The sequence below is a fragment of the Rhododendron vialii genome, chromosome 1a (genome assembly GCF_030253575.1).
Source record: "Rhododendron vialii isolate Sample 1 chromosome 1a, ASM3025357v1".
Classification (NCBI taxonomy): domain Eukaryota; kingdom Viridiplantae; phylum Streptophyta; class Magnoliopsida; order Ericales; family Ericaceae; genus Rhododendron; species Rhododendron vialii.
In genome coordinates this window covers 45,105,389-45,132,980 of record NC_080557.1, presented here as the reverse complement: position 1 = coordinate 45,132,980, position 27,592 = coordinate 45,105,389, and the positions used below count along the sequence as shown (strand labels likewise).

The 27,592-nt window shown below is 39.0% G+C and overlaps 3 protein-coding genes across 8 annotated transcripts; all 3 read right to left on the bottom strand.

The window, feature by feature from the left end:
* Positions 1 to 369: 369 nt before the first annotated feature.
* LOC131320106 (oleoyl-acyl carrier protein thioesterase, chloroplastic-like) lies at positions 370 to 9,309 on the bottom strand. Of its 3 annotated transcripts, none has more exons than XM_058350704.1 (7): positions 8,844 to 9,309; positions 4,109 to 4,242; positions 3,914 to 4,027; positions 3,073 to 3,168; positions 2,109 to 2,196; positions 1,968 to 2,036; positions 370 to 887 (listed from the first exon to the last, which is right to left on the bottom strand). In XM_058350704.1, exons 1-7 carry the CDS (start codon positions 9,210 to 9,212, stop codon positions 591 to 593), a joined length of 1,167 nt encoding a protein of 388 aa, XP_058206687.1. In that variant the 5' UTR covers positions 9,213 to 9,309; the 3' UTR covers positions 370 to 590. The 3 variants fall into 3 exon arrangements, with proteins under 3 accessions (XP_058206687.1, XP_058206678.1, XP_058206689.1); XM_058350695.1 differs by having other exon boundaries at positions 3,073 to 3,172; positions 3,915 to 4,027; XM_058350706.1 differs by lacking the exon at positions 3,073 to 3,168.
* A 3,941-nt stretch (positions 9,310 to 13,250) lies between these two features.
* LOC131320076 (oleoyl-acyl carrier protein thioesterase, chloroplastic-like) lies at positions 13,251 to 18,434 on the bottom strand. 4 transcript variants are annotated; one of them, XM_058350657.1, is made up of 8 exons: positions 17,929 to 18,433; positions 17,069 to 17,202; positions 16,875 to 16,988; positions 16,038 to 16,133; positions 15,072 to 15,159; positions 14,931 to 14,999; positions 13,743 to 13,863; positions 13,253 to 13,694 (listed from the first exon to the last, which is right to left on the bottom strand). In XM_058350657.1, exons 1-8 carry the CDS (start codon positions 18,310 to 18,312, stop codon positions 13,567 to 13,569), a joined length of 1,134 nt encoding a protein of 377 aa, XP_058206640.1. In that variant the 5' UTR covers positions 18,313 to 18,433; the 3' UTR covers positions 13,253 to 13,566. The 4 variants fall into 4 exon arrangements, with proteins under 4 accessions (XP_058206656.1, XP_058206640.1, XP_058206631.1 ...); XM_058350648.1 differs by having other exon boundaries at positions 13,253 to 13,863; XM_058350666.1 differs by lacking the exon at positions 16,038 to 16,133 and having other exon boundaries at positions 13,253 to 13,863; positions 17,929 to 18,432.
* A 1,412-nt stretch (positions 18,435 to 19,846) lies between these two features.
* Positions 19,847 to 25,788, bottom strand: LOC131320097 (oleoyl-acyl carrier protein thioesterase, chloroplastic-like). Its single transcript, XM_058350685.1, has 7 exons — positions 25,061 to 25,788; positions 23,829 to 23,962; positions 23,634 to 23,747; positions 22,688 to 22,783; positions 21,691 to 21,778; positions 21,544 to 21,612; positions 19,847 to 20,403 (listed from the first exon to the last, which is right to left on the bottom strand). The coding sequence occupies exons 1-7, from the start codon at positions 25,427 to 25,429 to the stop codon at positions 20,107 to 20,109; spliced, it is 1,167 nt and encodes a 388-aa protein (XP_058206668.1). The 5' UTR covers positions 25,430 to 25,788; the 3' UTR covers positions 19,847 to 20,106.
* Positions 25,789 to 27,592: the final 1,804 nt, after the last annotated feature.

The following is a 27,592-nucleotide window of genomic DNA, read 5'->3' as shown; positions in this document are numbered from 1 at the left end:
AGTCTTCGGGTGCTCATTAAAAGGCTTTAGAGGCAAAAATTCATTACGACCATCTAGGATAAAATGATCAAAAAAATAAGATCTTTGCACTAGTTCAACTGGATTGAAAATTGGAGCACTTAATTTTTTAATCATATTTTTTCCGTTAGTTTCATTAATGGTGTTAACGATTTTACCAATTTAGAACGTAAAACAAACTACAAGGATTGAAATTAGAGGGACAAAATTGAGACAACTGTAAAACTAGAGGGACGACTACAAAAATTTGCCCTTTAAACTACGGAGGCCAAACATTACAATCAGGACTCTCAAATATCAGTAAAAACCAAGAACCAAAAGCTCACAAAATAAAATTTTAGACATACGCAGTATCCAGAAGCATAATTTCAACCAATCTTTGATTTCAAGGTGTTTATAAGTCTACATGCCAGCACGAAAAGACTCAAATAATTATCTGCTCTCTATCTGGAGCAAATGGGAGATAACACACACCAAATGAGGGGTAAAAGAACCCAAAAGAAAAGAGGACACAACAGGAATAAAGAACTAGGAGTAAAACATGAAGGCGTGAGAAGAAAGCAAGAGTAAGATCAAACTGAATGATTAGCATCTCTTGTTGGTTTCTTTCTCCACTCTGTACGGCCTCTGTTTATTTCAAGCCCATCACCGGACAATCTCAACAAATGTAAGAACTGGCAGTAGTCTTCTTTGCCTTCTGCAGCTGCTGCAGCCGTTCCGTTGCTTCCATTAAGCTCTGAAACTTTTGTATCCTCAACTGGTTCTGGACTCGTGTGAGAATCAATGACGTCATGTTGTTGGCATTCCCGTTTGTAATCTAGAGTTATAGTTTCTAGTTCATGATTGTCGATGATTTCTTGAGGCATACTCTGTCATGTATACAAAAAATGCCAAAGTGTTGCTGTTATTCAACTAGATGCCAAATAAAGAAAGTGAGCTGCATGTCATGGAATGTTCCAAAATTTGTTCTGAGAGCCATTTGGTGAAACCTATGTTACATAGTACTTATTGTGCAGGTGTCAACTGCGAGTTCTTGTCATTGGATTTCCTCTAATTTTCAGTTCAAGTACTTTGGGACACTAAAAAAATTACTATATCTTAACATGTTTCTTGTTGTTTCTAAGCCTCTGAGGTACATTGTTTTTACAAGCTGTCAGTAAATAATTTCAGGCATAAAGTGAGTCTGCAGGTAAACAAGAAAAATCAAGGTGCCGTACATCATTCCATGCATAAAGTGAGTCTGCAGGTATACATGAAAAGCCCAGACACATACTGGTCACCCTTACCACAGTTCAAGCGTCGGACATGGGTAATTCTTACATTCTCAAGAGCTTCTGTAACTTAGGCGGAAACGAGATCTCAAAGCAATGCCGACGAAATAGGAATCCAGAAGGGCCAGCGCACAAGGCTACCGCCACTGTCAGCGGACATTAGAACATGCATGGAGGCAAGAACACATGGGAACAGGCATGAAGGCGCCCATGTGTTCGATGAGTATCTGATAGGTTTTATTCAGGACCAAAAGCCTGATAAAACCTCATGGCGGACTCTCATTTCTTCAAAAGACATGCACTTCATGCCTAGTATGGGAAGCATTCTGATGAAAGAAAGAAAGTCTTAATCGTGGTTTGTCTGTCATTTTCTCTGGTTTTCTTTTAGTTTCACTGACTATAACAGTTCTTTGCTGGGTATTCCAATGAGAAATGACAAGACAACCAAAACATAAGAAACTCCTCACCCTTCACCCAAATATTCTTCTAAAGACATATACTCACAACCTCACTTTCAAAGTAGAAGAGAAAAGGGAAAGGTCCACCAATCAGGGGCATGGTTCTTCATACTAAATAACGAGGAAATTCAAGCCAGACAGCAGAGTCGGCTGATTCAAATAGACCGTGCCTTTTGCTAAATCTTAGTATGAAAATACAAAGAAGTTCAACTTTACCAACCTCCAAAAACCATCCGATATAGGCAACATTGTTTACATGCTGGTTCATGTCCAGATCAGCTCTTCTAGGCTGCAAATTCCAAAGCATGTGGGTAGGTGAGGAAGCAGTAGGCCACAACCTAGAGAAATAGAATGATCTTACCACCAATCCTTGCCGAGAATACTGAGCGGCATCTTCCAGTTTTGCTATCTTCTTCAGACTGCCATTTTTCTCTTCTGGGAATGCTAACCTAAGTTCCATAACAAAAAGAATGTGCACCAATAAGGACAAACCATCTTATGCATGTTGAAGACATTGGAGGACAAAAGCATTGATTAAAAATAATTTCTCTAGATTGCCATATATCAAGACTTGAGAGGATTATGCTAATAATTGAAAAACAAACCTTATAGCTGACAACAATATTTGGTATATGGATTCACCCGATTTAGTGTGCTTGATTTTTAGGAATTTAATTGATACTTCGTACATTAGGCTTTATTTGTTTACTTTAGATTTAAAAGAGAATCCTCGGTTTTGACCAACAAAATACTTGGGAATATGAGACAGAATACTTGGATATATCCTTCTCTCTCTGCTGTGGGTCAAGGCTTCTCCGCGGGAAAAGCTCCTTCCATTTAAGGCTGGTAGCAAGTGGTGGGTCGAACAGTGGTCTGACCTGTACCATTCCTAAGGTAGAAAAATCCCGTTGGTAAGTTTTGACATTAATTGTCACCCGGTCCAATAATGGGGCAAAAGGTACTTATCTCAGATGTCAACCTCCATTGGATGAAACGTAACATTTGTCAAGCAAGCAAGAAAATTTAATGGGCACGAAAATTCCACCGCAGAATTAAAAGGAGCAAACTCACTTGGCAAGCAAGAAGAGCATAAATGCCTATTTTGTTTCATGATACTCTAAGTTGCTAACACATTCAATTTCATGCCTCATCAGTTGATAACAGAAAAGGCTTGAAAGGTGTAAGAAAAATATGGCAGAGGGGCCGAAGGAAGCAGTAAAACCTGGTCTGGTTCCAGAATGAATCTAAACATAGGAAATTCTGCTTAAGCTAGCAAACATATGGTAGTGGAGTAAGTCATATCATAGTTTGAAAACTTTTTGTACCTTGGTTTTCTTGGACAGAAACCCAAATATTCCTTTCGGACATCATCACTGACTTTTTCAAGTCGTCTAGTATGTTGGTTCATCATCACAAACTTGCTGCAGTTAAAGTTAGACATTGTTGAATTCCAAATTAAATAACATAAAAATGTGTAGGAAATTTGAACTGCTATATAAACGAAGGAAGCAAATCTATGATCAACATCCCATGGAGGGAAATCTTGAAATTTGTGATCTTTAAGTACCTAAGGTACAGTTTCTCGAACAGCCCAACCCTAATTACATTTATGGTCACGAGAAGTATAAGGTTGGCTATTTAAACCGATCTTCATTTGATGGTAATGAGGAAAGCTATTGTTGTCTTGTTGAGGTAAGGAGTTTCAAGATACTGGATGAGAATCTAGGCAAAACACATTTACAGAGCCCTACATTGCAGTTCTATAAGTTTCCACAAAAGAAAGAATTTTCATGAATACTACTACTCCAAAACTCGGACAATGCATTGGGTCGAAGGTAAATGTCTAAATGGTAATGAAACTGCACATCGCACTTGTGAGTGCACAACTAGGTGATAACATCATATGGCAGCAAAAAAGTTATTCGCTTTAGTTGGCAACATGATGACCCAAGCACATAAGTTATGAGGTCTATAGCATCCAATGGATTAAAGGATCGGAAACATTCAGTGGATATATGCACTCAACAATGCTTGATGATAGCCTCAATGCATCTAGCGGACCTCAATTGATTGGGGCACAACTTCACGAGATTTGTTTGGTAGCTGGTAGGGGAAGGGATAAGTTTCGAGCTTCATAGTAGTAAGGATTAAGAAACTGAAATGCACCTCGTAGCCCTCCCAAGGACTTCTTGAGTAGCATAGTCCTTGAGAATCCAATCACGTCTAATCCCAATCTCACCTTTGCTTTCGAACCAGGATTCAACTTCAACCACATCACTCCTGTCCCAAGTATTAAGGAAGTTAAATAAAAACTAAAATTACATGACCAAAATCCACGAATGAGGGAGCAAAAGTTCTCACCAAGCTGGGTATTTATAAATTTCAATGTGCATGCGAGCAGTCGCCCATATGAGATGCAATTTTCTCATGGTAGTAGTCGTTCCAAATCCATCCGTTGAAAATCCCAAACTCTGAGGGTGGTTACATGCAACCTCCTGCATTACAGAATTAACAAGGCTACAGACTTGCAGCAAATTAATGAAATACAAAAAAGAGTCATACTAAGTTTTTTCCCCTATTTCTTTCATTCCTAATTTGGAATCACTAATTCAGCCATGCCCACACTCTGAGCGTGGCTACATCCAACCTCCTAGATTAAACAAATTGACAAGAACGTAACAGAAAAAGTAATCCGGACAAATATAGGAATTCGTCATAAGTCATTCCTATATTGGTTCACTAGCCCGACAGTTGTTTAAAGTACGCAATGCAATATGGGGAGATTATTCCTTGCCCCTGGGCACCACTTGGGCACCGAGCGTCTCCTACCGCACATCCATGTGGAACCTACATAGGCCTCACATAAATGTGTGGCAAGGGGCACCATCACTGTGCCCCACTGAATAATTTTTCATGCAATATGACAGTACAAATTCAGTTAGGTGTTGTATCCAAACAGCCAAGAAAGAGATTCAACCCATGAATTGCTAAAAAAAAATGCTAGAAATTTAGAGTGACTTGCATAAAAAAATTTTGGGAAAAAAATTGTAATAGTCCTTGTAGTTAAGTGTTCGTGTCAATTTGGTCTCTGTAGTTATAATTGGCTCGATTTACACTCTGTACTTTCCATTTTGTTTCAATTCGATCCAATTACTAACTTTCATTAGTCCGCCGTTAGTCCTTTAAATTGCAAAATCATATGGCCCCATTTTTTGGGGTTAAAACAGATCCGTTCGGCTAAATAAGCCAACTTCCTTATTTTTTTTTCCTTATTCAAATTTTTTTTTCGTATTTTTTAGTTTTTCGTCAATTTTTTTGGAGGTTATTGCATTGTCATGACGAGAAGAATTTAAAAAGTAAAAAATTATTATTGAAATTCAATTTTTTTTAATAAAGACAAAAAAATTGGCTTAGGTTTATTTTTCAACATTCCTAGTCAGGAATCAGTGCATGGGCCAAGTATAGGAAAATGAATGGAATGACAGGGCACTATTTTTTATAACCACTTGGGCTATTAAGTTAAGTTTATTGTAACCTAGTTGAGTGGTTTGTTATGTCTATCTATTAGGTTATGACATGGTAAATTTGGAACTGTGTTTATATAATATTTTGACTTTTGGACATGGTTATTTATCATGTTGTGACTTTTGGACATGGTTCTATGTGCATTTTCAGTACTATGCAGAAAAATAAGGTATCTTAGTATTTGTCCACAAGTTGAACATGTAGACAATATCAGTGGTTATGATGCCTCATGACTGATCATGAAAATGCTGAATTCGATGGCAACTTTTTGTAGAAAATTATAACCAAATTTCTTCCCAAGTGCCTCCTTATCAATGGAGAATGGAAGAATGAGTTGTGTTTTGGTTCAAAGGTATATTAGGGCAAGAGGAAAATGAGTAACCCTATTCAGCTAAATAAGCCGACTGGCTTATTTTTTTGTCCTTATTCAATTTTTTTTCGTATTTGTTAGTTTTTCGTCATTTTTTTAGAAATTATTGCATTGTCATAACGAGAGAAATCTAAAAAGTAAAAAATTATGATCGAAACCTAATTTTTTTGAATAAAGACAAAAATAAGTCAATAAGCCAATTTTTTGGTCTTTATTCAAAAAAAATTGGATTTCGATCATAATTTTTTACTTTTTAGATTTATCTTGTCATAACGATGCAATAACTCCAAAAAAATTGACGAAAAACTAACAAATACGATTTTTTTTAATAAGGATAAAAAAATAAGCCAGTTGGCTTATTTAGCCGAACGAGTCTATTTTAACCTCAAAAAAGGGGGCCATATAATTTTGTTGTTTAAAGGACTAACGACGGACTAACAGAAGTTAATAATTGGACCAAATTGAAACAAAATGAAAAGTACAGAGTGTAAATCAAACCAATTACAACTACAGGGACCAAATTGACACAAATACTTAACTATAGGGACTATTTCAATTTTTTTCCCAAAATTTTTTTATGGAAAGGAAAAAAATGGTTTGCCTAACTCGGTCCTGCTAACAAGCAGCCTGAGGCATAAGTTTAGAGTATTAGTTTAGTAACCATAAATGATGTGCTTATCCTTAATATGCTTTGTATTGATTGTCTTCTCATGAGTAATGCTAATCAATCTTGTATCTACTACACTCGACATTAATGGTTTAATCAACAACAATATTAGTTTGGGCTAATAAACAACCTTAAATGCATGTGATTGAAATTCTGAGGAGTAGTTTCTAGTAGTACCCCTATACTCAAATATAATTTGTTCCGTTCTAGTTTTTTTACAGGAAGATAAACTAAAAAAAAAAATGGAGAAAAACAAAAACAAGCAATCTATAATCAGAGAATAGGATATTTTCAGGAAGAGAGAGAGAGAGAGAGAGAGGAGGAGGAGGAGGGATGAGCGCTACCCCTTGTCATCCTCCTCATCCTCAACCTTACAAAATGGATTTTTTTTTTGTTTTTATTCAATTTTTTTTGGCATTTTTTAGTTTTTCTTTAATTTTTTGTAGATTATTATGTCGTCATGACGAGAGAAATCTAAAAATTTTTAAATTACTATCGAAACTCTTTTTTTTTAATAAAAACAAAATAAGCCAATGAGTAGCTTGTTTTCGTCTTTATTTTTTTAAAAAAAGAGATCGGGTTTTGATGTTAATTTTTTACTTTATAGATTACTCTCATCATAACAAAGTAATAATTCACAAAAAATTAATGCAAAACTAATAACTGCGGAAAAAAATTGAACAAGGATAAAAAAAGTAATCCATTTGGATCATTTGGCCAAAATAGGCCAAACGAGTAAGGAGCTCAATAAAAAAAAACTCATTAAAAAACAAATTGTTACAAGCAATTGCCCACCAATACTATCCCGTTCTTATTTATCCAAGAAAATTTCAGTCATTTATTATGTGGATATGTGAATATATAGCAACCAATACTATTCCGTTCTTATTTATCCAAGAAAATTTCAGTCATTTATTATGTGGATATGTGAATATATAGCAAACATAAACCTTGAGTTTAATTTTTGAAACAAAAAACGGGGGTAGATTTGTCACTATCACCGGTTGATACAACTATATTTAATACAAGTAGTTGGAGAACTCCTCATTTACCAGTGCAATTAAGTATCTTTACAAGTTAAAATGGTGTTTACCAACATTTTAGCTCATTTAACATGTTTTTTCTTGTGCCCCAGGGGCAACCGTTCGCATTTGCCTAACTAATAATCCAACTAAGTTTTCCCCCCCTCTGTGGTGGGAACTAAGGCAAAATGTGTGGATCTCACCACAATGTGCGGTGGAGAATGAGGGCTTGGAGCATCAATAATTAATCACAAACCTAACAGAGTTAAATGGGGGAGTTAAATAACAATCATTCTTTCACCACATCCATTTACACACCCAATCACACACCCACACTCACAACAAGGGTGGAGCCCGCACACACTACACACCCAGTGTGTGTGGGCCCCACCCTTATTGTGAGTGTGAGTGTGTGAATGGGTGTGGTGTTAGAATTTTTCGTTAAATAAGGGCCAAGTTGCAGCTTAGAGCAAGTTTATCAATAATTAGGTAAAAAAAACTTGTGAATAATGCACATTTTTTATTTTACCTACTCACATTTCTTTCAACACTATACCAATACTACCTATTTAACATATCCTCTATTAAAACATATTTTCTTTCTTTCTCCAACAGTGCACCAAAGTGCAATTTTTTTTTAAAAAAAGAAGAAAGAGGAAGAGAGAGAGGGATGGAGAGAGGAGAGAGAAAATAATATTATAAATTACATACCTGATGAATAATAGATAGGTAAAAGTGCCGAAACACTGTTCATAAATACATTTTACCTCTATGTTTATCTACTTTGTTGTAGAAATATTTTTCTTCTTTTGGTGAGATAAAATAGCTATAAAGCTAGTTTACCTGCGCCAGTGAACTTACTCTTAGTAGCTATGGCCTATGGGACAAAGGTGATTGAACCGATGGATTTCAACAAGTCAAAGGGAAATTGGAAGAATTCTAATCAACTACTCCACTAGCAAATCCAATTGTGAACGTCCACGATTTGCTCATGAAAGCCAAATTTTCATATTTTGGGGTGTAGGAAGTTTGATCTGTCGTTAATTTAGGATGTATCAATTGAGGTGTACGCAAGTTAGTTCAGACCCGGATGATGATTAGAAACAAAACATACACGAATTTGCTCATCTAAACTTTATGAAGTTATGTACGAATAATTTGGATTTTGGATATATGATATGCTCTTCTAGCGGATCAAAAAATAAAATAAAAAATGTTCTTCTAAATGAATTGGTGAAACTACATAAATTAAAATCTAATTTCCCTCATATCGAACTAATCGAAGTGTATAAAGAATTTCGATAGATTTCAATAAAGGAAAATGCTCAAGTTAATCCAATGGGTTATTATTAAGGTTTAAAATGTGTTTTGAATATGTGAAAAAGTGTATAAAATTGTGTGAAAAGTGTATTGAAATGTGTTAAAAATACATCCGAGTATGTTTTTTCCCCTTTGTTCATAAGGAGAGAGAGAGAGAGAGAGAGAGAGAGAGAGAGAGAGAGAGAGCTCTACCTGCAAGAGATTAGCGATGGTTTCAACAGTGGCAGTTTTGTTAGTCCCAACCTCATAACACCGCACTATGAACTTCTCCTTATAAGAAAGTCCGTCCTCCGTCAAACTCCCCTGCCGAAGCCGGTAAGCCGCGCTCTTCCCTACGCCGCCGCCGGCGTCCTTCTCCTTCGTCTCGGCTACAATCGGAGCCGTCCACGAAGAAGCAGAAGAAGAATCAGCCGCCTCGCATGAAACCGCGTCGTTTTGTCGGCGTATCGAGATCGTGAGCCTCGAAGCGCCGAATAATCGGCACTCCTTCCTTATTAACGCAGCATTGCATGATGACGACGAGGACGATAAGGACGTCGACGAAGGTGCCAGCAACATCATCTTTTCTCTTTAAAACCACGTCGCTCCCTCTCTCTCTCTCTCTCTCTCTCTCTCTCTGTGGTTGTACGTAGTATCTGTCTATCTGTCTATCTTCTTTCTTAGATGAGAGAAGAGACATCGTTGTCGATGAGCCAGTGGTTTTGGACTTCTGATGACATTCTTGCCGAACTTCCGAGACACGTGTCGTGTTCAGCCAACTCCCTGGTTGGAGAAATTTTTCTTTGCCGGTATCACAAGTGGTACCCGTTTGGCACATTCAGGCCGTCCAATACACTTTCAGACAGTTCAGATGGAAATCCTCTCTCTCCTCTCATCCTCACACTTTCTCTCTCCAAATCCGAGCTGTCCAAAAATGCAATGGACGGCTCGGATTCGCTAAACGGGCACCACGTGGTACCCACTCGGATCCGCCCTACCCCACCCAGAACCTGCCTTGCCCCGTTCGGTTCAGAGCGGGTTTTCCACCACCTTCTCCGGCATCGGGTCGGGGTAAAAATACTGAAATCCGGCCGGGTTCGGGGTGATAGTATCCCGCCTCGAAATATATTTATTTATAAAATTATACTTTTATCCTAATCTAATTATCAATAATACTTCAAATTTTAAATTTTTACCCTAATCGTATTATTATTATACTAAAAAGCCTTTATATTCTTACCTTCATACTAAGCTAACACTTTATTTATACTTATTTTCTTTTACTCGTAATTTGCTTTTAGATTAGAATTTTTTAAATTTTTTATGGAGCTGAACGGGGCGGGTAAACCCTTTCCCTGATCAGGACGGGAACGGGGTACCCAAAAAATACCGAGCCGGGATCGGGTAATAATTTTCGAGTCAAGTCGGGATACGCAAAAAACCGTCTCGTTGCCATTCTTAGAGTCTCCTGCATTAAGTGGGCTTTTTTTGTCTGCTCTATTATTATTCTTTGGAGTCGAAGGCTCTTTTTGGAACTCAGGGAAAAGAAAGAAAAATTAAAAAAAATTTCCCTTTTGTTGTTTGATTGGAAGAAGAAGAAAGAAGAAAATAAAAATTTCAAGTTTAGTGAATAGCTCTTATTTTTCTTCTTTTTTCTTTTTCTTTCCATAGGTTCCAAACGGATCCGAAATTGTTCCCAAATACAAGATTGTTTTTCTACTTTATTATTGATCTTTGGATCCATTTCAGTCTTTTATGTTCAATTTGATAATATATGGTTCCCAACTTAGTTTTTTGTGTTTCGATTCCCTTCTAGATGTGTTTGATTTGATGAAATGGGTATCAATAGCTCCAAAGAAAATACGAAATTAATCGGTGATAGTGGACCAGTGGTGTCGCAATTTTTGCGAAGAGTTGGTTGCCAGTGGTCCTCCTCCTCCTCCTCCTCCTCTCTCTCTCTCTCTCTCTCTCTCTCTCCATCCTACTGTGAAGGGATTATTCAAAATGGAGGGTATATTTGACATGTTTTTCATGTTTCCTCTTACCCCATCCAAATGTTTCACGGAAATTACGAGTGAGGGGGTTAAGTGATACCGTAACATAAACGAGGGGGTGTAAGTGATGAGTTTAATAGATAAAAAGGTGTATGTGAGTGATAAAGAGTGATAGATGAGGGGGTGTTTCTGATTTTTATCCTGGTCGTTTTCTTGTGAATCCTTAAAGAGATCTCATCCTTAAATACTGTGAATCAAATCGAATCGTGATATATGATAATTTTTTTTTATAAGACACCATTATGTGAAGTGAAGTCCCACTACCAAAGTAATAAGAAGAAAATATAAGCGTGAGAGCACCCTTACTTCAATAGCTAACTTTTGGAGTTGAGTTCTATCCAAAATCGTGTAACACGTTCCACTACAACTTTCAGAACTTTTTTTTTTCCTTTTCGTTTTTGTCCTTTTTTTTACTTCTTTTTTTGTTTTTGCTAAAAAGGGGTTACTTATTTCTCAAAATATTTGGGTTAAAGTAAAAAAGTTTCATTTTTCCGATTCGTCTCAAAAAAAAGGTTTGGCGCAAAACTAACAAACGCAAAAAAAAAATTAATAAGAACAAAAAGTGCTAAAAGAAAAAGTGCTCAGCCAAACAGGTTATAAGTATATATAAACCGAAGATAGTTGTTTACGCAATATAAACTCTTTTGCGCTCTTTTGGCTTTAATCGAGCTTCCCAATATTGATGGCGGGATTGAGCCCAGAATTAATTGAGGTATGTGTAAACTGACCCAAACAAAAAAAAAAACCAAGAAACAAGGAAGGTGATTTGGGGGCATGGTTCTGCTCTTGCCGAATTTCAGTTCGACTGCGATGGCAATTCTTGCCGAATTACAGAGGGAGGAGGAGTCATGTTTTCCCAACTCCCTGGTTGGTAAGGTTGTCAAATGGAACTCAAGTGGCCATTCTTGAATCAAAGTGATTTTTAATACAGACAGTTATGTACTACTTAATAAACCAAAGACAGTTATGTGTACGTTAGTAAAAGCTGTCTAGGCTAAAAAATAAATGTGTTCAGGTTCGAAATTGCTACTATTAACTTCTTCGGAGCCGGTTCATAGTTTCGATTTTAATTGGGCTCTTCGCATGTAGGCAGTGGGGTTTGAACTTCAGAATTGATCGAGGGGTACGTAAGCTGATCTGGACACCTGAGTTATAAATAATAATTAAAAAAACAAATCAAAGAAGGAGTCTTTGTTGGAAAATGTTTTGACGAGTGTAGCACTTTGTACTTAAGATAGATTTTGACCTCGCTATGGTGTTCACGGTTTGCATTGAACGCCTATTTTTCTAGCATTACGTGATTGGAATCCCTCAAAGCAGCACTATGATTGGAGGGTCTGTCGAACCATGTTATGTTTGTACTCTCTCATACGAATGGACATGAATGCAACAAAAATCAAAGAAAACTTCGATAGGAAAATTCAATCTCCATATGAAAGGGGGACAAGAGATATGCACGTGTAGAGGAACTGGAGACTGTTCAAAAAGAACGCGTCCGTCAATTGCGAACAAGCATGAAAGGAAGGGATACAACTGTTAATTCTGAACAGGTGCCGACTCAAAAGACCCACCTCAAAATCAATGATAATTAATCAAAAAATAATAAAAGCACCCAATGTAATTACCATTCTTCAACCAATTCCATGTATCGTTCTTGCATGATATGTAAACCGAATCGTGAGCTGCAAGGATATCCGTGGGGGCTGAAACATCCTTGAACCCTCTTGAACCTTTCTCTTCCTGTTGTTGAACCGTAGAAGGATGAAGCGGTGGCGGGGTGTACCTGCAAACCGGAGGAGATGTTCCTCTGGAAAGAAGCTCCGACGAACAAGTTAGTAAGTAGAGGAGGAAGAAGATAGAGAGAAGTATAGTCAGAAAGTATGGTGAGAGAGAGGAGCGTAATAGTGATTTTTCAGACCCTTGCAGTTAAAGGGGTGGTTTCATAATTATAGGCAAGGCTTGGAGTGTTGCCCAAATCGGCAGTGTCTCCCACGCGTGTAGTGACGCTCGGATGGCGTCACATGTCAGAGTCATTAAATGAATGAACGCCGCCTGCCCATGCTTGCAGACTGTACACATCAATGTCAGAGTGGTGACCTCGCCTATCAACGGAAGCTTCCAAAATGTTTCACAACAACCACGGTCGAGTACCGTCTCCGAGAAGATACGTCCCCGATCGGTAACCGACTAACCGAACGACAACCAACCTCTCCAAACGAAGCAAGGTCGCGCCGAACGATTATACTTCATCGAGCGCTGTCACATTTCCCGAATGACAGACAGGCTTACTGAGTGACATGCATGTGAAACAGAGGAAACGTTCGGCAGGGTAGCTGAGGTTTGGCTAACGTTCGACAAACTAGCGGAGGGTCTTCCTGAGGCATGCCTTGACTTCCAGACGAACTGAGACAACTGGACAGTGGGTTCCAGCTTGTGCCCTTTTGAGCTCTCCGAACCTTTGGTTATTTCGGCCCACTATAATATGCAACCATCAAGTAATTTCTAATTCAGCCAATCTGGAATTGGAATTCAGAAGAAAAGAGAGCAAAAGCGAGGCATGACATTTAAACTATGGAGGCCAAACATTACAATCAGGACTCTCAAATATCAGTAAAAACCAAGAACCAAAAGCTCACAAAATAAAATTTTAGACATACGCAGTATCCAGAAGCATAATTTCAACCAATCTTTGATTTCAAGGTGTTTATAAGTCTACATGCCAGCACGAAAAGACTCAAATAATTATCTGCTTTCTATCTGGAGCAAATGGGAGATAACAAACCCCAAATGAGGGGTAAAAGAACCCAAAAGAAAAGAGGACACAACAGGAATAAAGAACTAGGAGTAAAACATGAAGGCGTGAGAAGAAAGCAAGAGTAAGATCAAACTGAATGATTAGCATGTCTTGTTGGTTTCTTTCTCCACTCTGTACGGCCTCTGTTTATTTCAAGCCCATCACCGGACAATCTCAACAAATGTAAGAACTGGCAGTAGTCTTCTTTGCCTTCTGCAGCTGCTGCAGCCGTTCCATTGCTTTCATTAAGCTCTGAAACTTTTGTATCCTCAACTGGTTCTGGACTCGTGTGAGAATCAACGACGTCATGTTGTTGGCATTCCCGTCTGTAATCTAGAGTTATAGTTTCTAGTTCATGATTGTCGATGATTTCTTGAGGCATACTCTGTCATGTATACAAAAAATGCCAAAGTGTTGCTGTTATTCAACTAGATGCTAAATAAAGAAAGTGAGCTGCATGTCATTGAATGTTCCAAAATTTGTTCTGAGAGCCATTTGGTGAAACCTATGTTACATAGTCTTGTGCAGGTGTCAACTGCAAGTTCTTGTCATTGGATTTCCACTAATTTTCAGTTCAAGTACTTTGGGACACTAAAAAACTATATCTTAACATGTTTCTTGTTGTTTCTAAGCCTCTGAGGTACATTGTTTTTACACGCTGTCGGTAAATAATTTCAGGCATAAAGCGAGTCTGCAGGTAAACAAGAAAAATCAAGGTGCCGTACATCATTCCATGCATAAAGTGAGTCTGCAGGTAAGCATGAAAAGCCCAGACACATACTGGTCACCCTTGCCACAGTTCAGGCGTCGGACATGGGTAATTCTTACATTCTCAAGAGCTTCTGTAACTTAGGCGGAAACGAGATCTTAAGCAATGCCGACGAAATAGGAATCCAGAAGGGCCAGCGCACAAGGCTACCGCCACTGTCAGCAGACATTAGAACATGCATGGAGGTAAGAACACATGGGAACAGGCATGAAGGCACCCATGTGTTCGATGAGTATCTGATAGGTTTTATACAGGATCAAAAGCCTGATAAAACCTCATGGCGGACTCTCATTTCTTTAAAAGACATGGACTCCATGCCTAGTATTGGAAGCATTCTGATGAAAGAAAGAAAGTCTTAATCGTGGTTTGTCTGTCATTTTCTCTGGTTTTCTTTTAGTTTCACTGACGATAACAGTTCTTTGCTGGGTATTCCAATGAGAAATGACAAGACAACCAAAACATAAGAAACTCCTCACCCTTCACCCATATATTCTTCTGAAGACATATACTCACAACCTCACTTTCAAACTAAAAGAGAAAAGGGAAAGGTCCACCAATCAGGGGCATGGTTCTTCATACTAAATAGAGGAAATTCAAGCTGGACAGCAGAGTCGGCTGATAAAAATAGACCGTGCCTTTTGCTAAATCTTAGTATGAAAATAAAGAAGTTCAACTTTACCAACCTCCAAAAACCATCCGATATAGGCAACATTGTTTACATGCTGGTTCATGTCCAGATCAGCTCTTCTAGGCTGCAAATTCCAAAGCATGTGGGTAGGTGAGGAAGCAGTAGGCCACAACCTAGAGAAATAGAATGATCTTACCACCAATCCTTGCCTAGAATACTGAGCGGCATCTTCCAGTTTTGCTATCTTCTTCAGACTGCCATTTTTCTCTTCTGGGAATGCTAACCTAAGTTCCATAACAAAAAGAATGTGCACCAATAAGGACAAACCATCTTATGGATGTTGAAGACATTGGAGGACAAAAGCATTGATTAAAAATAATTTCTCTATATTGCCATAGATCAAGACTTGAGAGGACTATGCTAATAATTGAAAAACAAACCTTATAGCTGACAACAATATTTGGTATATGGATTCACCCGATTTAGTGTGCTTGATTTTAAGGAATTTAATTGATACTTCGTACGTTAGGCTTTATTTGTTTACTTTAGATTTAAAAGAGAATCCTCGGTTTTGACCAACAAAATACTTGGGAATATGAGACAGAATACTTGGATATATCCAACCTTCTCTCTCTGCTGTGGGTCAAGGGCTTCTCCGCGGGAAAAGCTCCTTCCATTTAAGGCTGGTAGCAAGTGGTGGGTCGGACAGCGGTCTGACCTGTACTATTCCTAAGGTAGAAAAATCCCCTGGCGGTAAGTTTTGACATTAATTGTCACCCGGTCCAATAATGGGGCAAAAGGTACTTATCTCAGATGTCAACCTCCATTGGATGAAACATAACATTTGTCAAGCAAGCAAGAAAATTTACTAGGCATGAAAATATCACCGCAGAAAAGGAGCAAACTCACTTGGCAACCAAGAACTGCATAAACGCCTATTTTGTTTCATGATACTCTAAGTTGCTAACACATTCAATTTCATGCTTCATCAGTTGATAACAGAAAGGGCTTGAAAGGTGGAAGAAAAATATGGCAGAGAGGCTGAAGGAAGCAGTAAAACCTGGTCTGGTTGCAGAATGAATCTAAACATAGGAATTCTGCTTAAGCTAGCAAACATATGGTAGTGGAGTAAGTCATATCATAGTTTGAAAACTTTTTGTACCTTGGTTCTCTTGGACAGAAACCCAAGTATTCCTTTCGGACATCATCACTGACTTTTTCAAGTCGTCTAGTATGTTGGTTCATCATCACAAACTTGCTGCGTAAAAATTAGATATTGTTGAATTTCAAATTAAATAACATAAAAATGTGTAGGAAATTTGGACTGCTATATAAATGAAGGAAGCAAATCTATGATCAACATCCTGTGGAGGGAAATCTTGAAATTTGAGATCTTTAAGTACCTACGGTACAGTTTCTCGAACAGCCCAACCATAATTACATTTATGGTCACGAGAATTATAAGGTTGGCTATTTAAACCGATCTTCATTTGATGGTAATGAGGAAAGCTATTGTTGTCTTGTTGAGGTAAGGAGTTTCAAGATACTGGATGAGAATCTAGGCAAAACACATTTACAGAGCCCTACATTGCAGTTCTATAAGTTTCCACAAAAGAAAGAATTTTCATGAATACTACTTCTCCAAAACTTGGACAATGCATTGGGTTGAAGGTAAATGTCTAAATGGTAATGAAACTGCACATCGCACTTGCAAGTGCGCAACTAGGTGATATCATCATATGACAGCAAAAAGTTGTTCACTTTAATTGGCAACATGATGACCGAAACACATAAGTAACGAGGTCTATAGCGTCCAATGGATTAAAGGATCAGAAACATTCAGTGGATACGTGCACTCAACAATGTTTGATAATAGCCTCAATGCATCTAGTGGGCCTCAATTGATTGGGGCACAACTGCACAAGGCTTGTTTGGTAGCTGGTAGGGGAAGGGATAAGTTTCGAGCTTCATAGTAAGGATTAAGAAACTGAAAATGCACCTCGTAGCTCTACCAATGACTTCACGTGTGGCATGGTCCTTGAGAATCCAATCACGTCTAGTCCAAATCGGACCTTCGCTTTCGTACCAGGTTTCTACTTCAACCACATCACTCCTGTCCCAAGTATTACGGAGGTTAAATGAAACTATCATTACGTGACCAAAACTCACAAATGAGGGAGCAAAAGTTCTCACCAAGCTGGGTATTTATAAATTTCGATGTGCATGCGAGCAGTCGCCCATATGAGATGCAATTTTCTCATGGTAGTAGTTGTTCCGAATCCATCCGTTGAAAATCCCAAACTCTGAACGTGGTTACATGCAACCTCCTACATTACAGAATTGGCAAGGATAGACTTACAATAAAAATGAAATACAAAAAAGAGTGTAATAATTTTTTACGCTATTTCTTTCATTCCTAATTTGGAATCACTAATTCAGCCATGTCCACACTCTGAGCATGGCTACATCCAACCTCCTACATTAAACAAAATTGACGAGAACGCCACAGAAGAAGAAATCCGAACAAATATAGGAATTCGTCACAAGTCATTCCTATATTGGTTCACTAGCCCGATAGCCGTTTAGAGCACGCTATGCAATATGGAGAGATTATTCCTTGTCCTTGGGCACCGTGTGTCTCCTACCGCACATCTATGTGAAACCTACATACTTGTAGCCTTGGGCCTCACATAAATGTATGGCAATGGAGATGCATGTCTTGGGCACTGTCACAGTTCTCCACCGAATAATTTTTCATGCAATATGACAGTAGTACAAATTCAGTTAGGGTGTTGTATCCAAACAGATATTCAATCCACGAATTGCCAAAAAAAAAAATGCTACTGTAGTTGAAATTTAAAGCACCAATAATTACTCACAAACCTAACAGAGTTAGCTATGACCTATGGGACAAAGGCGATTGGACCAATGGATTGCCACAAGTCAAAGGGAAATTGGAAGAATTCTAATCAACTACTCCACTAGCAAACGGGTACGGTACACCATCTGTTCAGTTGCGATATTCATAACTATCTAGAGAGAGAGAGAGAGACCTGCAAGAGATTAGCAATGGTTTCAACAGTGGCAGTCTTGTTAACCCCAACCTCATAACACCTCACTATGAACTTCTCCTTGTAAGAAAGTCCGTCCTCCGTCAAACTCCCCTGCCGAAGCCGATCAGCCGCACTCTTCCCTACGCGGCCGCCAGCGTCCTTCTCCTTCGTCTCGGCTACGAGCGGAGCCGACGAAGAAGCAGAAGAATCAGCCGCCTCGCACGAAACGGCCTCGTTCCGTCGGCGTATCGAGACCTTAAGCCTCGAAGAAGAATCAGAAGAAGCGCCGAATGATCGGCACTGCTTCCTTATTAACGCAGCATTGCATGATGATGTCGACGACGACGACGATAAGGACATCGACGAAGATGGCAGCTTCAACATCTTCTCTCTCTAAAACCACGTCTCTCTCTCTCTCTTTGGTTGTACTTGTACGTAGTATCTGTCTATTGTCTAGCTACTATCTTCTTTCTTAGATGAGAGAGAGAGAGAGAGAGAGACGGAGACGACATTGTTGTCGATGGGAACAAGGTGCATGCCGCTGGCCCATCATTTTGGACTGCCATAACATTCTTGCCGAACTTCAGAGACACGTGTCGTGTTCTCCCAGCTCCCTGGTTGGCTCAAATCGTCAAATCGACCGAGAATCGAATTGAATTGGCCGTTTTTCTGAACCGTCTCGAATCATGATTTTGGATTCCACTAAGGAAAAAAAATATTTATTTTTAAGTATTTATTTTTTAAATTAAAAGTAATGTATTGTAAACTTGTAAAACAAAAAATAAGTACTTAAAAAATATTTTTTAAAAATATATATTTTTTAAAAATAGGACCTTAATCAATCGACTGAAGATAGTTATGTCTACTTTAGAAGTTTATGCACTATCAACTCTTTTGCTTTCGGGTCATAGTTCAGGTTTTAATTGGAACTTCTCGCATGTTGGCGGTGGAATTAAGTTTCAAAATTTACCGAAGTATGTGTAAATTGGATTGGGAAATCTTGTAATGTAAGGTCCTGCAAGGCACCCCGTAGGGCGCACACGGGCCATCGATCTTGATAATGAATGGTTGAGATATGATTTTTAATTATGACCGATTTACCGGTCATAATTGATTTTTGATCTGAACCGTTGATTGATAAGATTGACGGCTGTGTGCCGCCCTATACATGTACTACACAGGGGGTACTATAGCACCCCCGAATCCGTGTAAATTGACCCAGACATGTGACTTAAAAAAAAAAAAAAAAAAAACCCAAGAAACAAAGGTGTTGTTTTACGACAGTAGTAGACGGTTATTATCACAAGTAGCCAGTAGGGCTCCAAATTCTGAGCCACGTTGTCTTATAGTACGATCGAACATAACGTAATTGATTTTGCAATGATTTACTAATTAGAGGAAATAATGATTCAGAACAGAGAATTACAAAGACGGGAGAAAGTTATTTACGGCTCCGCGCGATCTCGACCGTCTGTTTTGGCTTCGAACAGTTCAGATTTAAATGATACAGTCCATGTAGTGCGACACACGGACTGTCGATCTCATCAATCAACTGTTGCGATGTGTTTTTTTAACTTTTACCGGTAATAAATATCATGCACAAGAATAGGGTCAAGCCTCACTAACCATACCGAACAACAAGCATTTCTTGCCTTTCCCATAAAAAAAAAAACACACTAGAACAACACAGTGCCCAGTCAGCCTGTAAGAAACCAAATTAAACAGCTCATTCTCTCAAGTAAATTCTAATTCAGAAAATCTGGAATTCACAAGAAAAGAAAGGAAAATCAGAGGCATGGCATTTAAACAATGGAGGCCAAACATTACAATCAGGACTTTCAAATATCAGTAAAAAAAACAATGACCCAAAAGCTCACAAAATAAAGTTTCAGACGTGCGCGTACTTACGAGGTATCCGGAAGCATAATTTCAACCAATCTTTGATTTCAAGTTGTTTATTAGTCTACACGCAAGCACAAAAAGACTCAAATAATTATCTGGTTTCTTTCTGGAGCAAGTCGCTTGGAAGATAAAACACCCCAAATGAGGGGTAAAAGATACAAAAAATGAAAATACAACAACATTTAAAGGAAAAGAAAGGAAAGCAGAAAGAAACCAAAAAATAGAACACAACAGAAAAAAAGAACTAGGAATATATGGAAGAAAGACGGAGTAAGATCAAACTGAATGATTAGCATATCTTGTTTGTTTCTTTCTCCACTCTGTTCGGCCTCTGTTTATTTCAAGCCCATCACCAGACAATCTCAACAAATGCAAGAACTGGCAGTAGTCTTCATTGCCTTTTGCGGCTGCTGCAGCCAATCCGTTGCTTCCATTAAGCTCTGACACTTTTGTATCCTCAAATGGTTCTGGACTCGTGAGAGAGTCAACAACATCATCATGTTGGCATTCCCGTCTATAATCTAAGGTGATAGTTTCTAGTTCATGAGTGTGGATGATTTCTTGAGGCACACTCTGTCAGAGTAAACAAAAGATAATGCAAAAGTGTTTGTGTTAGTCAACTGGATAATTTCCGAAGTGCCAAAAAAAAGAGTTAGTCAACTAGATGCTGAATAAATTGAGTGAGCTGCATGTCATTCAATGTCCCAAAATTTGTTGTGAGAACCATCCGGTGACAACCTATGTTATGTGGACTTGTGCTGGTGTCAGCTGTGTCTTTGGATTTCATCTTCATGTCAAGGACTTAGGGCCATAAAAATATTCATATCTCTTAACACGTTTCTTGCATTTTCGGAGGTAAATTACTATTACAAGATGCCATAGATCATGTCATGCAGAAAGTCAGTCGGCTGGCAAACATGAAGTGTCTGAAATGGGCAATTCTTACATTTCAAGAGTCCATGTAACTTAGTTGGAAACAATATTTCAAAGCAATGGTGACGGAATAGGAATCCATAGTCAAAAGTGCCAGTGCACAAGGCTCCCGACACTGTCTGCAGAACCGGCATGAAGGCAAGAACACAAGGGTGGCATCTACGGTCTAAGTAAGTAAAAGTTCAGATGAGTATCTGAAAGGTTCTATTTATCACCAACAGCCAACCATACCTCGTGGCAGACATTTATTTAAGTGCACTGAGCACACACTCCATCCCTGGTGTATGAGAAGCATTCTGAAGGAAGGGAAAGAAAAAAGTCTTATCACGGTTTTCTGTCATTTTCTGGTGTTCTTTTAGTCTGGTGTTCTTTTAGTTCCACTGATGAAACGTTTCTTTGCTGAAATGGCAATATACCCAAAACATGAGCAAGTCCTCCTCTTCAACCAAATAGAAAGAAGACAATAACTCACAAACTCAGTTTCAATGTAGTAGAGAAAGGGGAAAAGTCCACCAATCAGGGGCATGGTTCAAGCTGGACAGCAGAGTTGGCTGCCATCAACGAACCAGTGCCTTTTTGCTAATTCAGGAGCACCAAATTATCTGAAGGATTTAATTTTAGAGTTGTGATTTTCATGAAGATAAAAGTTCGTACAAAAGAATAAAAGATCCTTTATATGTTTCATTACACAAAGTCTGCACTGATCGTCGTTTCTCTTTGAGCTAGGGAGTATTAGGGAAAAACGACTTATTGATGACAAAGAAGTTCAACTTTACCAACCTCCAAAACCCAACCAATATAGGCAACATTGTTTACATGCTGGTTCATGTCCAGATCAGCTCTTCTAGGCTACAAATTCCAAAACATGTGGGTAGGTGAGTAAGCACTAAGCCACAAACTAGAGATGTAGAATGATATTATTCTTACCACCAATCCTTGCCGAGAATACTGAGCGGGATCTTCCAATTTGGCTATCTTCTTCAGACTGCCATTTTTCTCTTCTGGAAATGCTAACCTAGGTTCCACAACAAAAATAATAACAAGAGATGCATCAACAAGGATAAAACAATCTTATGCAAGTTGATGACATTGGAGGAAAAAAGAATTGATAAACAAAATTTCTCTAGATAGCCATGGATCAAAACTAGAGAGGACTTTGCTAATAATTGAAAAACAATCCTTATAGCTGACAGCAGTATTGGGGCATATGGATTTACCCAATTGGGTGTGCCTGATTTTTGGGTATATTCAACATTTTCCTACGTTAGGCTCTATATGTTTAGCTTTAAAAGAGAATCGTCGGTTTGACCAACCGAATACAAGAGAATATAATATAGGCAAGCCACTTGGATAAATCTCTCTCTCTCAGCTGTGGGTCAAGGGCTCCTCCACAGGGAAAGCTTGGGCCAGTTGTGTGCGAGGGGTCAAACAGCAGCCTTCCTGTAACAGTGCTAAGGTAGAAAATTCCGTGTCCGGTAAGTTCCGACATTTTCACCCGGTCCAATAATGGGGCGAAAGGTACTTATCTCATATGTCAAACTCACTCCAATGAAACGTAACATTTGTAATGATCAGCTTTAAGGATCCCTATTGCTCGGTCAGATAAAAAAATCGCACCGCAAAATTAAAAGGAGCAAACTCATGGGCAACCAAGAAGCACAAATGCATATTTTGTTTCATGACACTTTAAGTTGCTAATACACACAATTACGTGCTTCATCAGTTTGTAACAGAAGAGGTTTGCAAAGTGAAAGAAAAATATGACAGAGAGGGCAAAGGAAGCAGTACAATATTATCATGTTCCAGAATCAATCATAACACGGGAGATTCTGCTTATGCACAATACTGCAACAATCAATAAGATATGACAAACATATGATGTCATTATTGAGAAAGTCATATCCTAAAGAGAAACATTGTTTACCTTGGTTCTCTTGGACAGAAAACCAAATATTCCTCTCGGACATCATCACTGACTTTTTCAAGTCGTCTAGTATCTTGGTTCATCATTACCCACTTGCTGCAGTAAAAAATAGAAACTGTTGAATTCCAAATTAAAAAACATAGTCAAACGTAGTATGGAGTTTGGACAGCGATATCAACTAAGGGAGCAAATAAACATTCAGTGCTGTCTGCAAGGGGAATCTTGAAATCATGATGGCTAACTACCTAAAGCTACAGTTTCTCGAAGAGCCCAAGTGCCCAACCATAAAACATTCATATTCAGGAGAATTATCAGGTTGGAGGGTCTAATAGACACATTGGCTATCGTGAGTCCTTGACCGATCTTCATTTGATTATAATCAGAAAATCAAATGAAACGCGTCTACACGCATAAGAGGAAAGAAACACCACCATTATTTGACGATGAGGAAAAATAAACAGAATAAAACCCAACAATCTACAGATCCCTACATTGCAGTTCTATAAATTCCCGCGCAAGAAGCATTTGCATGAATACTGCTACTCCAAAACTAGTACAATGCATTGGGTTGAAGGTAACTCTGATTGGTAGTGAAACTGGCCAAAACACTTGCAAGTATATATTGTAGAAATAATTCGTACATGTTAGAGGGTAACATAATGGCCCCAAGCATATAAGTTACAAGGTGTATACCGTCCAATGGGTTAACTTCTACAATGGCAATCTAAAGGATTGGAAGCATTTAGTGGATACATGCACTCAACAAATAACAGTGTGTGATAGTACCCTCACTACACAAAGACTAATATGGCACAAGAGGTGGGATCCAGTGCAAGTAGCAGACCTCAATTGATCAGGGCACAAGCTTGGCTTGGTAGTTGGTAGGGAGGGGTTGATCATCAATTGTAATAGTAAGGATTAAGGAACTGAAAAAGAGAGTATGCACCTCGTAGCCCTCCCAATGACTTCTTGAGTAGCATAGTCCTTGAGAATCCAATCACGTCTAGTCCCAATCCGACCTTCACTTTGGCACCAGGTTTCTATTTCAACCACGTCACTCCTGTCCCAAATATTACTGAAGATAAACAAAAGTATCGTTGCAGTTCCAATATCCACAAATAAGGGAGCAAAAAGTTTTCACCAAGCAGGGTATTTATAAATTTCGATGTGCATGCGAGCAGTCACCCATATGAGATGCAATTTTCTCATGGTAGTAGTCGTTGCAAATCCATCCGTTGAAAATCCCACACTCTGAGCGTGGTTACATCCAACCTCCTACATTACAGAATTGACAAGAACGTTACAGTATGCGCAGGGCTGGCCTGGACATTTTGCAGGCCCAAGACAAATTTAAGAAAATGAGGCCCTTTATGCATTACAAGCAAAATGATAAAAAGACAAGCCAACTTCAAAAAAGCAAAATTATTACAGAGTAGTATTCAATGCGATAAAATTTCAAAATTACACATCTCATTACAAAGACTTAACACAATCACTTAAATATCCCTCTTTTTACATTTATAGCGGCAAAAGTGCTAATTATGCTCGTACAATCAATTTTTACTTATTGACATGCTCATGTTGAATGCATACAATTTTATAAACCAATATTTACTAAATACTATTCAACTTTTTTGGGGGCCCTCAATTTAGCAAACTTTTGGAGTCCCATGGAAGACGCCTTGCTTGCCTTTGCTGTGGCCCTGCTATTGAGTAAACGAAATACTGTTTCTTTCATTCCTAATTTGGTATTACTAATGCAGCCATTCCCACACTCAAGGGCATGGTTACACGTCCAACCTCCTACATAAACAAAATTGACAAGAACTTTGCAGGAAAACTAATACTGAAAAATGTGGGGATGTTGATTGTTGGAAACTTGGAATTGTCTCACATTGGTTAATTTACGAGCCTGGGCGGCCTCTCCACTCATAACCAATTGGTTATGAGTTGGATGCTTTAACATTGATATTAGTAATTTAGTCATATTCCTGTATTGATTCAATACATAACCGAGTAGACAGCAATACGCAATATGACAGTAAAAGAAAGCAGACGAAGATTATCAAAATCAAGCAGGGTATCGTTATCCAAACAACCTAAAAAGCAATACAATCCACAAATTGCTAAATTTGAGAGAGAGAGAGAGAGAGAGAGAGAGAGAGAGAGAGAGACGCTCAAAGTTCACAATTCCTAATTATGTTCAAGAGCAGTTTCCACAGATCCAAATCAAGCACATGCAAAGATATTTCAAATTCCAAACAAGTCAAAGGGAAATTGGAAGAATTCTAGTCAATTACTATCAAATCCAACCCTAAAGTAAATGAATTTGCACATCTAGAGGGAGAAAGAGGGAGGGAGGGAGCGCATTACCTGCAAGAGATTAGCAATGGTTTCAACAGTGGCAGTTTTGTTAATCCCAACCTCATAACACCTGACTATGAACTTCTCCTTATAAGAAAGCCCGTCCTCCGTCAAGCTCCCCTGCCGAAGCCGGTCAGCCACGCTCTTCTCGAAGCCGCCGCCGGCGGCAGCGTCCTTCCCCTGCGGCTCCACTACAATTGGAGCCGACGAAGAAGCAGAAGAATAAGCCTCGCATGAAACGGCGGCGTTCCGTCTGCAAATTGAGATCTTGAGCCTCGAAGAAGAAGCGCCGAGGAATCGGCGGTGGTTCTCGATTAGGGCTTTTGGGTTACTGATGTCTGCGCCTGTAGCATTGCTTGACGATGGCAGCTTCAACATCTTCTCTCTCTCTCTCTCTGGATGTATATGGGTCTATCTATCTTCTTTCTTCTGATGATGGAGTATGAGAGAGAGAGAGAGAGTCTTGGGTTGCCGATGGAAACAAGAGGTGTGGTTTGGTTGGATCCGAAGATGGCACTGGTTGTGGACTGAATTGACAATTGTTGACCGATTTCCAGAGACAAGTGTCACTTTTTCTATATACAATAACAGCTCGTTTGATACGCGAGAGTTCGCAAGAAAAGAAAAGTAAAGGCACGGAGAGAGAGCTCAATCTCTCCCTCGTTTGGAAGGGGGAAGAAGGCGAGAGGAGGTGAGAGACGGAGGGAGACCAGAACCTCTTCCAAGCCCAGTTCCGTTTCTCGCCAAAAGTGGCGAGATTTCGTGAAAAAGGGGAGCGTGTGGTCCACCCCTTGTCGAATCGTCGTTGGACAAGTGGTTGTGCGTCGCCGGAGAAGAGAGAGAGTACCAGGTTTGCGGGAGAGAATTTCAACTCGTCCGAGAGTCGGTGGAACTCTACCAGTCGTCCGTGAGAATTTGATTTCTCACCGCTATTTAAATGGGAGGGTGAAAAATCACGCCCCCTTTTTTTTTTTCTTTTCTTGCTAATAAGGGAGAACACATCTCTTTCTTTTCTTTTCTCACTCCTCTGTCCAAAGGGTCTATAACTGCTAAATACTCTATTGCAATTTCACATATAGATGTGTTATGTTGCCGAGCACCTCCACCGCTCGGCATCCGGTCATTTATATCGATATAGACAGCTCAGATCGAATCTAAGCAGTTGATTCGCTCGACACCGTGCTAAAGATCCCCGCTTGACAGCATCTCTGTCCGTGTTTATGACCCATTTAATGCGTGTAGGTTGCACATATGTGGTATTGGGTACACGTGTGTTGAACCATTATGAATGCATATATTTTGGAATCTGCATTCAAATACTTGTGTCTTGTAGCATTTATTCATCACTAATAGTTCACTAAAAACTAAGAATAACTTTTTCTATACTTTCTGAAAAAATAAGTTGGTTTGCCGAACTATTTAATGTGTTATAAATTTTTAAGAAAATAGATATGATATAATTTATTGCTTTTTGGGAAGGTATGTTTTCCTCATTCTTTTTTCCAATAATTGCTCCCATAAATTTTACCCCGATTCCATTGAACTCATTTGTTTAATCGAGTATGAAAATTAGATTGGACCTAATTAGCAGTATTTAGATAAATATTTTTTACCACAAACAAAACACATTTTGAGTATATAATCACGTAAAAATAAGATATAAAATAGCATAATAGAAAAAGGAGGTGTGCATGGTGGGGATTTTTATTTATTTTTAAACATCAGCTGTGGTGAGAAATAGTATATACAAATTTTTGGGTGCCGAGCGGTCATCACGTGGTGCCTAGCAGTGCATCCGGGTCGTCCATTTCGATTTTGGAGGACTCGGATTTAGAGAGAGAAAGAGGAAAGAGAGTGATGGGGTGAGAGGAGATAGAGAGTTTTAATCTAGGCCGTCCAAAATACTTTTGGAAAGCCTGGATGGGCTGCTCAGGTACCAGGTGATAGTGATACCCACCTGGCACAAAAAAAAAAACTCAATTTTATTTCACTGAATTAGGATTTGTATAACTAATAGGCATCGCCAACGGCCAACTAACGAAAACCTTCGGAACTGAGAAATCTGTACACTGTAACCGTCAACGATGTATACTGCCAGTTCAAATAAAGAAGCTCCCTCCCTCCCCTCTCTCTCTCCCTCCCCCCCTCTCTCTCTCTCCTCAACCAAGAAAGAATCAAGAAAGCCATGTCTGAAAGCAGAGAACTTGATGCAGGCCCAATTGACGGGGGAGGGAAGGCGACAATGGATTCAGGGGGCAAGGAAAAAGAAGAAGAGGAAGCGAAACCAAAGGAGAATGTTACCCAAGGACAAAACCCTTCTTCTTCCGAAGACCCACAATCACAAGATGAAGGGCGGCCTTCTGGTTCTGGAGAATTCGAAGAAAACCCATCAAAGAGACAGAAACAGACGGGCGACTCGTCTGAAGGCCACGATCAAACCCAGATCCCCACGAGCAATGTCATTCCAGAAGCAGAGTTGGGGTACTTGATTACTCTGCTCTTCGCCAACAAAACCCATTTGTTTGGGGAATATATATCTTG